Source organism: Lupinus angustifolius, chromosome LG18 (genome assembly GCF_001865875.1).
Source record: "Lupinus angustifolius cultivar Tanjil chromosome LG18, LupAngTanjil_v1.0, whole genome shotgun sequence".
NCBI lineage: Eukaryota > Viridiplantae > Streptophyta > Magnoliopsida > Fabales > Fabaceae > Lupinus > Lupinus angustifolius.
In genome coordinates this window covers 7,091,396-7,104,387 of record NC_032026.1, presented here as the reverse complement: position 1 = coordinate 7,104,387, position 12,992 = coordinate 7,091,396, and the positions used below count along the sequence as shown (strand labels likewise).

At 34.5% G+C, this 12,992-nt stretch overlaps 1 protein-coding gene and 1 non-coding gene across 2 annotated transcripts; one reads left to right on the top strand and one right to left on the bottom strand.

The window, feature by feature from the left end:
- On the top strand, positions 7,047–7,118 carry TRNAW-CCA. Its single transcript has one exon. It is a non-coding gene; the product is annotated as a tRNA-Trp (tRNA).
- LOC109333379 (serine/threonine-protein kinase SAPK3-like) lies at positions 7,400–12,619 on the bottom strand. The gene is made up of 9 exons (XM_019568843.1): positions 12,373–12,619; positions 10,983–11,057; positions 10,121–10,222; positions 9,956–10,009; positions 9,625–9,717; positions 9,404–9,496; positions 8,630–8,734; positions 8,442–8,540; positions 7,400–8,042 (listed from the first exon to the last, which is right to left on the bottom strand). Exons 1-9 carry the CDS (start codon positions 12,493–12,495, stop codon positions 7,758–7,760), a joined length of 1,029 nt encoding a protein of 342 aa, XP_019424388.1. The 5' UTR covers positions 12,496–12,619; the 3' UTR covers positions 7,400–7,757.

Sequence of the window (12,992 nt, the reverse complement as noted above, 5' to 3'; positions counted from 1 at the left end):
GTCAATGTTCTGGCAAACTTTTATAAGTCGTTTTCAAACCGCTGCATCGGAAAACCCTTATGAAACTCTAATGGAGTTACGACAAAGGGGAACAGTCATGGAATTTAGGGAGCAATTTGAGTTTTGTTCAACTCCGCTTCGATTTGCTGATGAAGAATTTATGAAGGGGCTGTTCATGAATGGGTTGAGGGAAGAAATAAAGGCTAAGGTGAGGCTAATCAGCTCTGGTGACCTTCATGAGTTGATAGAGATGGCTCAGAAGGTAGAAGAGAAAATAGAGTGTTGGGTTGGGCTTCTAGGTATTTAAGCAAAGGAGGTGGAGTCGGGTTTGCCTGCACCGCTCTAACTGGGCACTAGACCGGGGCCCCAGAATACTCACAAACGAGTTTAGACACTAATTCTAATGTCGGGCCTAAATAGAACAACCAAGCTTACTCTAACATATATGAAAATGTGATTCTAAGAAGAGGAAATGGGGCTCACAAAAGGAGACAATCTCTCTGGAAACAAGAGATGAATGGGGTTCAAAAAATTAACCAAAGAAGAAGAGAATGAGAAGAGGGGACGTAATCTTTGTTTCCGGTGTAATGAGAGGTACTTTCTGGGCCATGTATGTCGCAACAAATAGCTCCATGTCATTTTTTGGGCCAAGAAGAAGAGGAAAAGGAAGGAAATGAGGAACCAAAGGATACAACACAAGAGGAGGTCAACTTGCAATTGAATGTGAGTAGTATTGCAGGAATGACATCAAAGAACTCCCTCAAATTATAGAGTACTGTGAAGGGCAGAAAAGTCATAGTCATTGTGGATTTTGGAGCTTCCCACAACTTCTAAGCACCAGGGATAATGGAGGAATTGAAGATCCCTACTGAAAATACACAAGGGTACTTCGTGGAGGCGAAAATGGGTAACGTCTCGGAAGCCAATGGGTTTGTAGGGGTGTGGAATTACAACTTCCTACCTTGAACGTTGTTCAAGACTTTTATCTATTTGAGTTGGTGGGTGTGGATGTCATTTTGGGTTTCGAATGGTTGAAAAGTTTGGGCAAATTCAATGCGGAATTGGGGCGGTATTTGCTGGAAATTCAATAAAATGGAAAAATAATTGAAGTGAGGAGTGACCCAGCACTATCCATAAGTGTGACATCCATGGAAGCAGTGATGAAGGAGATGTGTAATGAAGCGGAAGCCTATTATGTTGAGTTTGGCATGATAAGTGTTGTATGTTCTCCAACAGTCAACATTCTCACTAACATCCAGCCAATTATTGAAGAATTTTGGGATATTTTTCAAGAGCATAAGGGGATGCCACCAACCAGAACATATGACCATGCTATTGTTTTGAAGGAAGTATCAGAAATCTCACATATTCGCCCATACCGGCCTCTGCATAGTTATAAGGAAGAGATTGAGAAATTTGTGAGAGAAATGTCGACAGCTGGGATGATTAGACCAAGTGGAGTCCTTTTTTGAGTCCCTTAATCCTAGTGAAGAAAAAAGATGGGGGCTGGAGGTTATGTGTTGATTATAGGACCCTCAATAAGGTTACCATGCCCAACAAGTTTCCATACTTTTCTCTATGTTGGATTTGAAGGTTGGATACTATGAGATTCAAATGAAGGAGGACGACATACCAAAAACAGCTTTTTGCACTCATGAAAGGCATTATGAGTAGGTGGTAATGTCGTTTGGGCTAACTAATGTTTCATCTACCTTTCAAGCATTGATGAATGATGTGTTTAAGTCGTACTTGCGGAAGTTTGACTTAGTATTCTTTGACGATATCCCCGTCTATAGTCGTGATATGGGGTCACATTATGAGCATTTACATATGGTTTTCTAGATTCTCAGAGATCATGCGCTTTGTGTTAATTTCAAGAAGTGTTGTTTTGGGGCCGAACAGTTGGAGTATTTGGGGCATCTTATCTCTGAGAACGGGATCAAGGCTAATCCATACAAAATTTTAGTAATGTCGCAATTGCCTTCTCCCAAGGATATTCAGGAATTACAGGGATTCTTGGGTGTTACGAGGTACTACAGGATATTTGTAAAGAATTATGGAGTGATTGCTCGACCATTGACTCAACTTCGAAGGAAAAAAAGTTTCAATGATCCCAAGAAGCCTAGATGGCGTTTGACGAATTGAAGGCGACTATGGTAAACTTGCCTACTCTAGCTTTACCTGATTTCAATATTCCCTTTGAGATTGAGTCAGATGCTTCCGGGTTCGGAATTGGAGTTGTCCTTATGCAGCAGGGACGACCTCTAGCATTTGTTAGCCAAGCCTTGTCAGAAAGAGCAAGATAAAAATCAGTGTACGAATGTGAATTGATGGCGATAGTGTTTACAGTTCAAAAATGGCGACAATACTTGTTAGGTCACCATTTCACTATTCGCATCGACCAAAAAAGTTTGAAGTTCTTACTAGATCAAAGATTGTTGGGAAGGGATCAATTGAAATGGGTAATCAAGCTGTTGGGTTACAACTTTCAAATTCAATACAAACTGAGATAAGAAAATATGGTGGTTGATGTGTTATCATGGGTAATGGAATGCAAGTCGATTTCAATGGTTACCAATATGGACTTGATGTAGTTGGCCGACGAAATTCTACAAGATCCACATTTGCAGCAGATTATGCATGAGGTTGTCTTAGACCCAAAATCGTATCTGATGTATTAGGTGGCAAAAGGTTAATTATGGTACAAGTGGCACTTGGTGTTGCCCAGCTAATCAAATCGTATTCCCCTCTTGCTGACAGGAATTACATGCTTCACCATGGGGTGGACATCTCGGGGTGACAAAGACGTATAAGCGGTTAGTTATGGTCTTTCATTGGACGAGTATACACTGGGACAGAGGGAGGTTTGTGGCAGAATGTAGCATATGTCAACACAACAAATATCAAGCGTTATGGCCAGTAGGACTCATTCAACCTCTTCTAATTCCTAACCAAGTTTGGGAGGATATGTCGATGGATTTCATTGGTGGGTTGCCAAAGGCCAGTGGGGTGGATGCGATTTTGGTGGTCATGGATCGTCTCAGTAAGTATGCTCACTTCATTCCATTACATCATCTGTATACTTCTAAGGAGGTGGCTCAAGCATTTGTCAAAGAGATTATTAGATTGCATGGTTTTCCTATCTCGATTGCGTCTGATCGTGATCATGTTTTCATGAGTCTGTTTTGGAAAGAATTATTTTGTTTGCCTGGTACTAAACTGCGCTTCAGTTCGGCATATCACCCACAAACCGATGGCCAGATGGAAGTCATTAATAGAACATTGGAGACTTATTTACATTGTTTTGTGAATGAGCATCCTAAACAATGGGTGAGATGGTTGGCTTGGGATGAGTTGTGGTTTAATTGCTCTTATAATGTGTCCACTCATATGCTCCTTTTAAGGCTTTATATGGTATATATCAACCCTCTATTATTTCCTTTCACAATGAGAGCACTGTTGTGGCTGTTGTGGACAGCTTACTTCGGGAACGAGATAACATCCTAGAAGATTTCAAGGCGAATTTGGCTAAGGCTCAACACCATATGTGTATCCAAGTTGATAAGAAAATAAGAAAAATAGAGTTTCAAGTAGGAGATTTGATGTTTCTAAAGGCTCAACCTTATAAACTTCGTTCCTTAACTCCAAAGATCAATGAGAAGTTAAGTCCTTGCTTTTATGGTCCTTTTGCAATTTTGGAAAAAATAGGAAAGGTAGCCTATAAATTGTAGTTGTTGGATTACTCAAGAGTGCATCTCATTTTCCATGTTTCGCAACTAAAAATACCCCCCTGCCAACAGCTTCCAGCGGGACTGATGGAGGATTGGGAATTATGGTTGTGTCGGAACAAGTGTTGGAATGTCGCAAGTTGTTGAACGGTAAAACTCTGAAGTTCTCATTAAGTGGGCAGCACTTCTTGCACATGATAATACCTGAGAAGATTTTGAGTTATTACATTCTACTTTTCCTGATTTCCGCCGTAAGGACAAGGTATTGCTCATTGGGAGGGTATTGATGGGCCCCCAATTAAGAAGGTTTATCAGAGAAAAAGAAAAGATGACCAGGTTAAAACAGGAACAAGAGGCAAGGAGTTTGTTGCACATGCTCCTAACCAACAAGGCATGTGGCAGGTAGAGATTGGAGAAACAGATCATGGGTGAATATGAGGCACGAGGGGTGAAGGCAAAGGCAGACAATCATTTGGTGGAAAGGGAGAGTGACATCTCTATCACTGGAAGGGAATTATTCCCCTAGACATCCATTATATTTTTCTTGCACTTACTGCACTTTGTCTAGAATCCTTTCTTATGCTGTAAATGGATACTTGGTTTGTTTCTGGTTGATTAATAGAAATCTCTGCATTTTCCTTATTCTGTGAGCACTCATTTTCTCTGCATTCTGCTGGTACCTATCAGTAACCCTTAGGTATTTTTAGATAGATTTACAATTTACCTCTTTTATTTCTTTTATATATATATTTGTTATTTTCTTCTTTAACAAAAAAATGGTGTTACCTATTTCATATCATAGGTCCAGTAAGTAGTTATACTATATGGATTACCAAATCACATCTGAACCTGTAAAGTGTAAGCATCTTCAGAGATGAAAATTCAAGCAATTTAGTTTTGTATATTTAAGACAATGAATTAAATTAGCCGAATCAATTTAGTATTCGTTTAAAACTCGATTCGTTATTTAGTTTGACAAGTTTGGTTCATGAATCAAATGAGTCAAACTTTAACTGGAAGTTGAGTTCGTTAAATAAATGAGTCGAACTTGAGTTGGACACAGTTTAACTCATTAGGTTCATGAGCTTGAGAAACTTAGTTCATGAACTAATTTTTTATGTTTATTATTATTATACCATGATGCAAGCATTATTTTTTTATGTTTATCATTATTATTATATATATAAACAAAGTTATATTTTTATGTATAATATTGTGCAATATTTTCTTAAAGTGAATTAATTATTTGAGTTGTCCAAATGAACCGATTCGAACTTAATCGAATAGTTTGTGAACTTTGACCAATCCGAACTCCAGCTAAAAAATTAACTTGTATTGAACTTGAGTCTAATTTCAAGCTGAGTGAATCCTTATCGAATTGAACCGAGTTTGGTTCAACTCGGTTTGATTCATGTACTGCCCTAAATAATTATGACCAGTTGGACCACGTGACTCACTTGAGAATCATTAAGCGCTCATCAGATAGGAGAGAAGTGTTGATTTAGTACTGTAAAATCTCATTGGATTTCATACAGTCAAAAATTAAAAATTCAATTTATGTGTGTGATACTTGTTGAAAAAAACAATTATACGTCCTAAAATGAGTTGGTTTCATAAGCGGAGGTTAACGGTACCCTTAATTATATATAAAAAAACGGCTTACCAAATAAATTTAAATTACATTTATTTGGGCTTGGATATAGATTTAGTACATGACCCTATTTCCTATGAGAGCATGATAAGGTTGGACAGATAAGTTAAAATGGTATTCATATTTTATACCTAATACCTAACATTGTCCCATCCCAATCCCCATAACTATCATTGTTGCGTCACTAAAATTTATCATCACTATTATTGTCTACAACTTCCTAACCCTATTTGTATTAAGTTTTAATCAGGAAACATATTATTTGTGTCTAAACAATTAATTATTCATGCTATATATGGCAAGGTCTAATCACCATGGACATATGAAGATTAGGAAAATTTCCCCTTCATTATAGCTTATAATATTTTCTTAAATTTTTATAAGGTTAATTTATGTAGGGAGAAGGTGATGTAATTTCATCTCTTGATCAACCATTATAAAGTGATTACATAATACAAACATTTGTACTATCTTATGTAATTAACTTTTGTTTTGTTTTGTTTTGCATGCATGAATAATTTTGTAGTGAACTACTGAGTTTCACGTCATACTTATACTTTAGGTCCTAGCTAAAGTTAGCATTGCTCCAAGTTGAAAATGACAAAAGAGCAAATAAACTAAACTGGAGAAACAAAATACACTCTTATTTATATGTGTGTTCTTTTATTTATATATATATATTATATTTTGTTAAATAATTGATCCTAAAAGAATCTATAGATTTAGTTGCCTAATAATCTATCAATTTATTATTTTATTAAACTTTGTCACCTTAGCTTAATTATATTATCTAGTTCATGCCAGAACAACAACAATGACATAATACTTGTTCATATTGATGGCATGTGATAAGTGACAACTCATCTAGAAACCAAAATATGCCTAAGATGCTTTGTACATCATATGAAAACATCCTAATGAACTTTGTGCTCAACTACCGCTGTTTTTGCAAGTAGCAATTGTATAAATTGTCTCTAGGACATGCTTGCATTTCAATATAATAACAAAATATTTGTATAACAACTTTGTACATTTTTTAGGTACATATTCTACATTAAAATTATGTAACAAGTGAAACGCATATTAAAATAACCACACCCTATATATTAATCATACTCAATATGGTATATATCCGTGCAATTGTATCCTTTAAAAATACATATTAAAAGAACCACACCCTATATTTACATGTATTTCTAATTAATAAAAGAATAATGAGCTAAACTCTTATAAAAAAGAATATGAAAATCTCAATTTAGTCTTTGAGATTTTTGCAATTTCAAATTAGGTACTTTTTTTCCCTATGAATTACCTTTTTTATTCATAGCAACCAAATACATCTCAATTTTTTTTATGTTAGGGATCAACTTGTAACTTTTCTCTTAATAGAATAAAAAAGTTCACACAGAAAGTATATTAAAGTTAAACTACAATACAAGTGTATCAAACCAAATTGAACATCAAAGTAATAAAACACATTAAAATTTCTGTCTGCCCTAAATCTTCTTGTTTTAGATATCTAATAATAACCAATGATAACTGTAACAATACAAAATAAAGTTGTCATTTAATTCATTATTAATTTTCATGACTCTCATTTTATTCTCAAAAAAGGATGCATGCCATGTATAGTACATATATATTTATCACAAGAACAGTTCATCAACGGATCCGTGGCGCAATGGTAGCGCGTCTGACTCCAGATCAGAAGGTTGCGTGTTCGATTCACGTCGGGTTCAATTTCCCGAAATTTGTTTTTTCAAAAAAAATAAATTGAAACAATAATAATCATATATAATCTATAGTTTTACTCTTTAAGTAGGTATAATAAGTTTTACAAAAAGAGTGTAACAGTGTAGAAAAATAAGTCACTTGAGAATATCATTGCCGTTTTAATGGGAAATTATTTTTTACATTCTTTTGTTCATCACATACACTACTTCGGTGAGAAAATAGAAAGAAAGTGAGAAATACAAGAACATGTTTGTGTATGCAAACTTTTCAGTGTTTTGTGTCTACATCATTGCTCAATAACTCTTCTCATCAAATCATTGTTTAACAAAAGTTTACTGAAATTAAACACCAATTCAAATCTTTTATCAATGAACACAACCCTACTTTCAAACCTAGGTATATAGTATGTATCTTTAGAACATGACTGCTGCACAATGAGACAAATGTTGATAAAGCAAGCTAGGTGTTATAAACAATCTGGCCACTCATAAATCGAACGGGCTCCATCACGACGAATTATTGTATGGTTCGGGGCCATGTCGTCTCAGTCAACAGCAACTTCACACTTGACAACTATGGAGACATATTATGTTACTATTGGCCAGAGCCACATGGTTTCAAACCATGCAATAATTTTTCATTGATCACACATTTGCATAGTCAACACTAACATCGACTTCCTCCTCATCAACTTCCTCGTCAACATCATCCTCAACATCCATCGATCCAGTGGCAGCTTGGCCACCATCACTGGCTTTTAATCCTAGCCCGGGTGTCTTTGCCTCTTGAATGATCCTCATGATTTCTTCCACACTCTGGCTTTGTTGGTCTTTATGTATTCCCTCATAACCTTTTTCAGCTTCAATGATCTCTTTAGGCAAATTCTTCAAAAACCAAGGGTTCTGCTTTATCTCTGGAAGATTGACCCTCTTTAACAAGGATCAGAAATAATTAGTTATAAAATAGGAAGAGATTCTTCGTACAAAAGCACTAAATCCATTTTAAATGTGAAATATGTGTTTATCAAGGGCCTATTGCAATGAACATGTGTAACTCTATTGGTTGTATAACTATAATACTTGTATGATTTAAGGTAGCATTCGGTATCCAACATGATTTTGATGCCTAAGAATGTGACACCAATAATGCAGCAATGTTACCATTTTAAAAAGGTGATAATTCAAAGTCAAATCTTCTACATCCTTCACTCATTAGATGCCTATCAATGTTTTTACATTCCCATTTGTGTGAACGTTTTTCTTTCTTTCTAATCCCCTGCCAAACATGGGCAAGTCACATTCTTAAGCGATATACCAAAGAATATATACCTTCGCGGGATCAGCAACAAAGATACGAGAAAGAAGATTCCTACACTCTGCAGAAACACGTACATAGTCTGGTATGGAGTACTGAACACCTATTATTCGCTATCAACCATTGCAATCAGAGTTTAATATTCTTGCTATCATAAACAAATTAATCATAATGAGACTTTGAAGTTATATTAAGAGCTCACCCCAATAGTCTTTCTGAAATTTCTAGGATCTTCAGGATCCTCAAAAGGGTATGCACCAACTAACATGACATACAGAGTCACACCACATGACCAAACATCTGCAATCTACAAAATAGCCAAATTTCTTAAGCAATTAAGTGAGAGGATATGGAAAAACTAATTATGTGAGAGGATATGGAAGAACTTATTAGGGCTTATGAGAACAACGTATGAAAATAGCTTATGACCTTTCTATCAGCTCTTTTGAGCTCATTTTAATAAGTCTGTTAGATAAGCTTGTGAAAATAAGTTCTTTTAGCTTATTTCAAAGATATTATTCAATAAGCATTTGATTAAACTTTTACTCAAACTCGCATCATATATGGTGAACTGTTTAATGCAGGTGAGATTATGAGTGCCAAATAGCTTATGAAATTGAGCATTTTTTACTATAGGGGTGTACGGTAGAGCTTTTTACTTGGGCTTAGCATAACAACTTATGAAAATAACCCTGTAAAAATAGTGTATAACCTTCTTACAGGCTCCTTTACATTAATTCAATAACCTTGTTAGAGAAAGCTAATGAGAATAAGCCATTTTTCACTTATTTCAAAAAAAAATTACTGAATAAGCGCTTAATGAAGTTTATTTTATCTAAATACGCTCTATACGATGAACTGTTTAATAGGTATGAGATAACAAGTGTCAAATGTACAAAAATGACAGCCAAATGCCATAGAATGTGGCTAGACATGATTTTTAAGGCACTCATGAAAATCGCACAAATTATCATACCTTTCCATCATACTGCTTTCGTGACAGAACCTCTGGAGCAATATATGCAGGAGTTCCAACTGTTGATTTAGGTTGAGAGTGCAATATAGCAGACTGCAATTGAACATTTAAGTTAAATACAAAAGAAAACAAAAATGAAAAAAAATATATATATATGAAAGCATAGGATATAGTATAAGGTATATAGATAAATAGGCTCGTTTTGGTGAGATTCTATTAACCTTGGAGTAACCGAAGTCACAAATTTTAAGCCGGGGAGATGGATTTCCGTCCAAGAGAGTGTTTTCTAATTTCAGATCTCTATGACAAATTTCCTGCAGTAGGAAGCAAGCATAACATGATCTTTGTTGGCGAACATGGAAAGAGCAAAAAAGAGAATAAATACCTAAAACTGAAATTGTATAATTGATTAGAATGGAGAAGACAATACAATGAAAGTAAAAAAAAAAAACTTATATGTTATAGCAATCTAACTAATCTTTAACTAACTGTAACAATATTTATGACACGAGAGTTTGTAATGAAGAACACAAGTGAATTATGAGTGCATACCATTGAATGGCAGTAGCTAACCCCGGATATTAGCTGCTGAAAGAAATATCTTGCCTGTAATATAGGGAAAGTGGGAAACAGTCAACTAAGTAAATATCAATATGAATACCTTATACTATTTAAATGGAAAAAGTACAGTTCAATTAACCAGATAAGTTCTACAACCTCATCTTCACTAAATCGACCGGCGGTGCATATCCTTTCAAAGAGTTCACCACCTGAAGCATACTCCAAGACAATAGCTAAATGAGAAGGGGTCAGCAAGACCTGCAGAAAATATCTCTTGTTCATCATTTTGTTGCATATAACTTCTGAAAGTTCTTGATGGAACAAATCAAAATCATGTGAGTAATTGGGGTACAATTTGATCTTAGCACATGACAAACAAATCAAGCATTAAATGCCGGTAACGAATCTAACTTATTTTTTTCATTCCAAAGGTATATCTCCATGTTAATGGGATAAGGATTGTTAGTTACTCGTCTTGTTCGTTGATATTAAAGGTGCAACTAGTCCATAAAAATTTTCTCGAAGAAATAATGCTATAGAAGATTATTGTATGTAACAGAATTTTGGGTATTATTTAAACAAGTAAGTCAATGAAGGTGATTATGAGATTATTTCCTGTAGTAATAAATAATAACACAACACACTAGCTTTTAGCACATTATGTTCTGTGTTTGGTGTATGTTATAAACAGAACAGAACATGACTGAAGACTTAATAGTAGAACATTTTGATTCCAGCGAAAGGGATGAATGAAACCAAATATCTTGTTCAGTACGCACACCAAACGCTGCCTAATAGTGCAGGGCATCATGAATTACATCTAGATTTCTTTATGAGTCAGTTACATCTAATTATGAACAGCTAAACTTTCTTTTTGAAACATACTTCAAGCTGTGTGGAACATGAGAGCTTTATGCACAAAAATAATGCAGATAACCTTATACTAAATTCAATATGTCCAATTCACCCTGAAACAAAGAAAACAACAGTTTAAGGTAAAAAAAATGCAAACTCTTACCTCTTTGAACCTGACAATATTTGGATGCTTTAAAGATCTGTGGTTAATTATCTCCCTCTGAACATTCTCATCAATCTGATACCACAAACAAAACTTGCTCAGAAGAAATACAGATCAGAAAGAATTTGTAGAAACTATTTGAAAATAAAAATGTGTGATTGCCCTACTATCCATAATGTAGTGTGGTGATGTAAGCTAATTAAGCTTGATTATATCCTTCTCCATAGTGCTTAGTGTGGCAAGGTAAACTACCTAAGCTTAGATAAAGAGAGCAAAAAAATTATATGATTATGTTATCATTTTATGAGAAGGTGAGCTTGAGGCAACAGTAAAGTTGTTCTTTAATGACCAAAAGGTCTGTGTTGAAATCTTGGAAATAGTCTTTCCGCTTGTAGGGTAAGACTGTGAACATCTACCCTCATACACTCATGCACTGGGCTGCCCTTTATGTTATCACTTTATGGATATCATAAAATTAAATCCATCACCACACAACACATAAGCTTTAGGTAAAACTATTGTCAGGATCTGCAAGGAAAGTCAAAATTTCAACATCAAAGGCAAAAGACCTCGTGAAGAATTATTGCATTCACTCTTTTTTCTTTACAATAGAATAATACAAAGTGGCCTTTAAAGACTGGAAGGGTTCCAGCACAATAAAACTAAAATTTTCTCTTCTAAAAGAAAAATAATATTCTCTTACACTTTTACCACATCCCTTTTCATACCTACTTCATAATCATTGATCAAAATTCAGAAGACTTTTGCTTTGAGAACAGTAATTGGTAGATGATCATTGGTCATAAAATAGGTGATAAAGGAAGAAAGATAATCTCCAGTACGGGAGAGAGAAGTTGAAAAGTGTTATTTCATTGTAATTAGAATGATAAATATGTCGGAGCGTGTTATATTTCTCTTTGTTTTTTAAGCAGTTGTCTCTCCAGTACTGGAGAGGATCTTTACTCGTGATAAAGGGGTTTGGAGAGAAAGCTGCAAGAATAACACCATTCCTTGTAAAACTAGGACCACATTTTGATATGATATTAAAGATGAAGTATCAGCTTTTCTGGAAACTGCTAATTAATGGAAGTAATTTTGAGAACTGGGAAATATAAGAATGAATAAAAATAATATTGTGAGCAAGTAAAAAACCAAAAACTCCTTTAACACATTGAATTCACTATTGGCACTGTAAACAGTTGAAAACTTTAAATTAAGATTTCAGCAGACATAAATATGCAGTCAAAAAAAAAATCAATGCACAGAAATAATTGAACAAACCATAGCATTAGAGTCATTAGTTAGTAGTAGCTACTAGATAATTGAATTTGAACAATTTCACGGTAAATGAATAATAAATCTACCTAAAGTTTTGTTTTGATTTATTTACCTTTTTCCCTCTTTCTATATATTTGACTGCAACAAGTTCTCCAGTTTTCTTATCTTTGGCCAACCTTGCAACTCCAAAATTTCCAGAACCAAGTTCCTTCAATGGCTCATATCTTTCCTCCATGCTAACCCTCTTCCAAAGACACCCCTATAAGATTAAAGGACTTGAGAAGAGAAGACCCAAATGAGTAAACAAAGAACTTCAACTTATATACATAAAGAAATGGAAAGGAGGCTAAATTCATTAAGATTTTAAGGCAATAAAATACAGGTTGGTACCTCTCTACTACTAGTAGAGGAATATAAGGTGAAAAAGTGTTTGATGATTTTTATTAAAAAATTGAAACCTCTATTGTTTAATTTTTTGTCATATCAAGTGATATCTCTATTGAGTATTAGACTCTTCACTTAAAGAATATCTATTATCTTATAATTTGTGATTTTGTGTTATTCTGTATATTATCAATTGTAATTGATCAAAAAAATTAATAATTAAATATTTAATATATATACATTTTCTTCAACCATTCATAATTGATAGAACAACATAAATTATGAAATAAGATGTCTTCCCCAATTATCTCAACTAGTAAAAATGTGCTAGCCAGTATATGAGTCTAT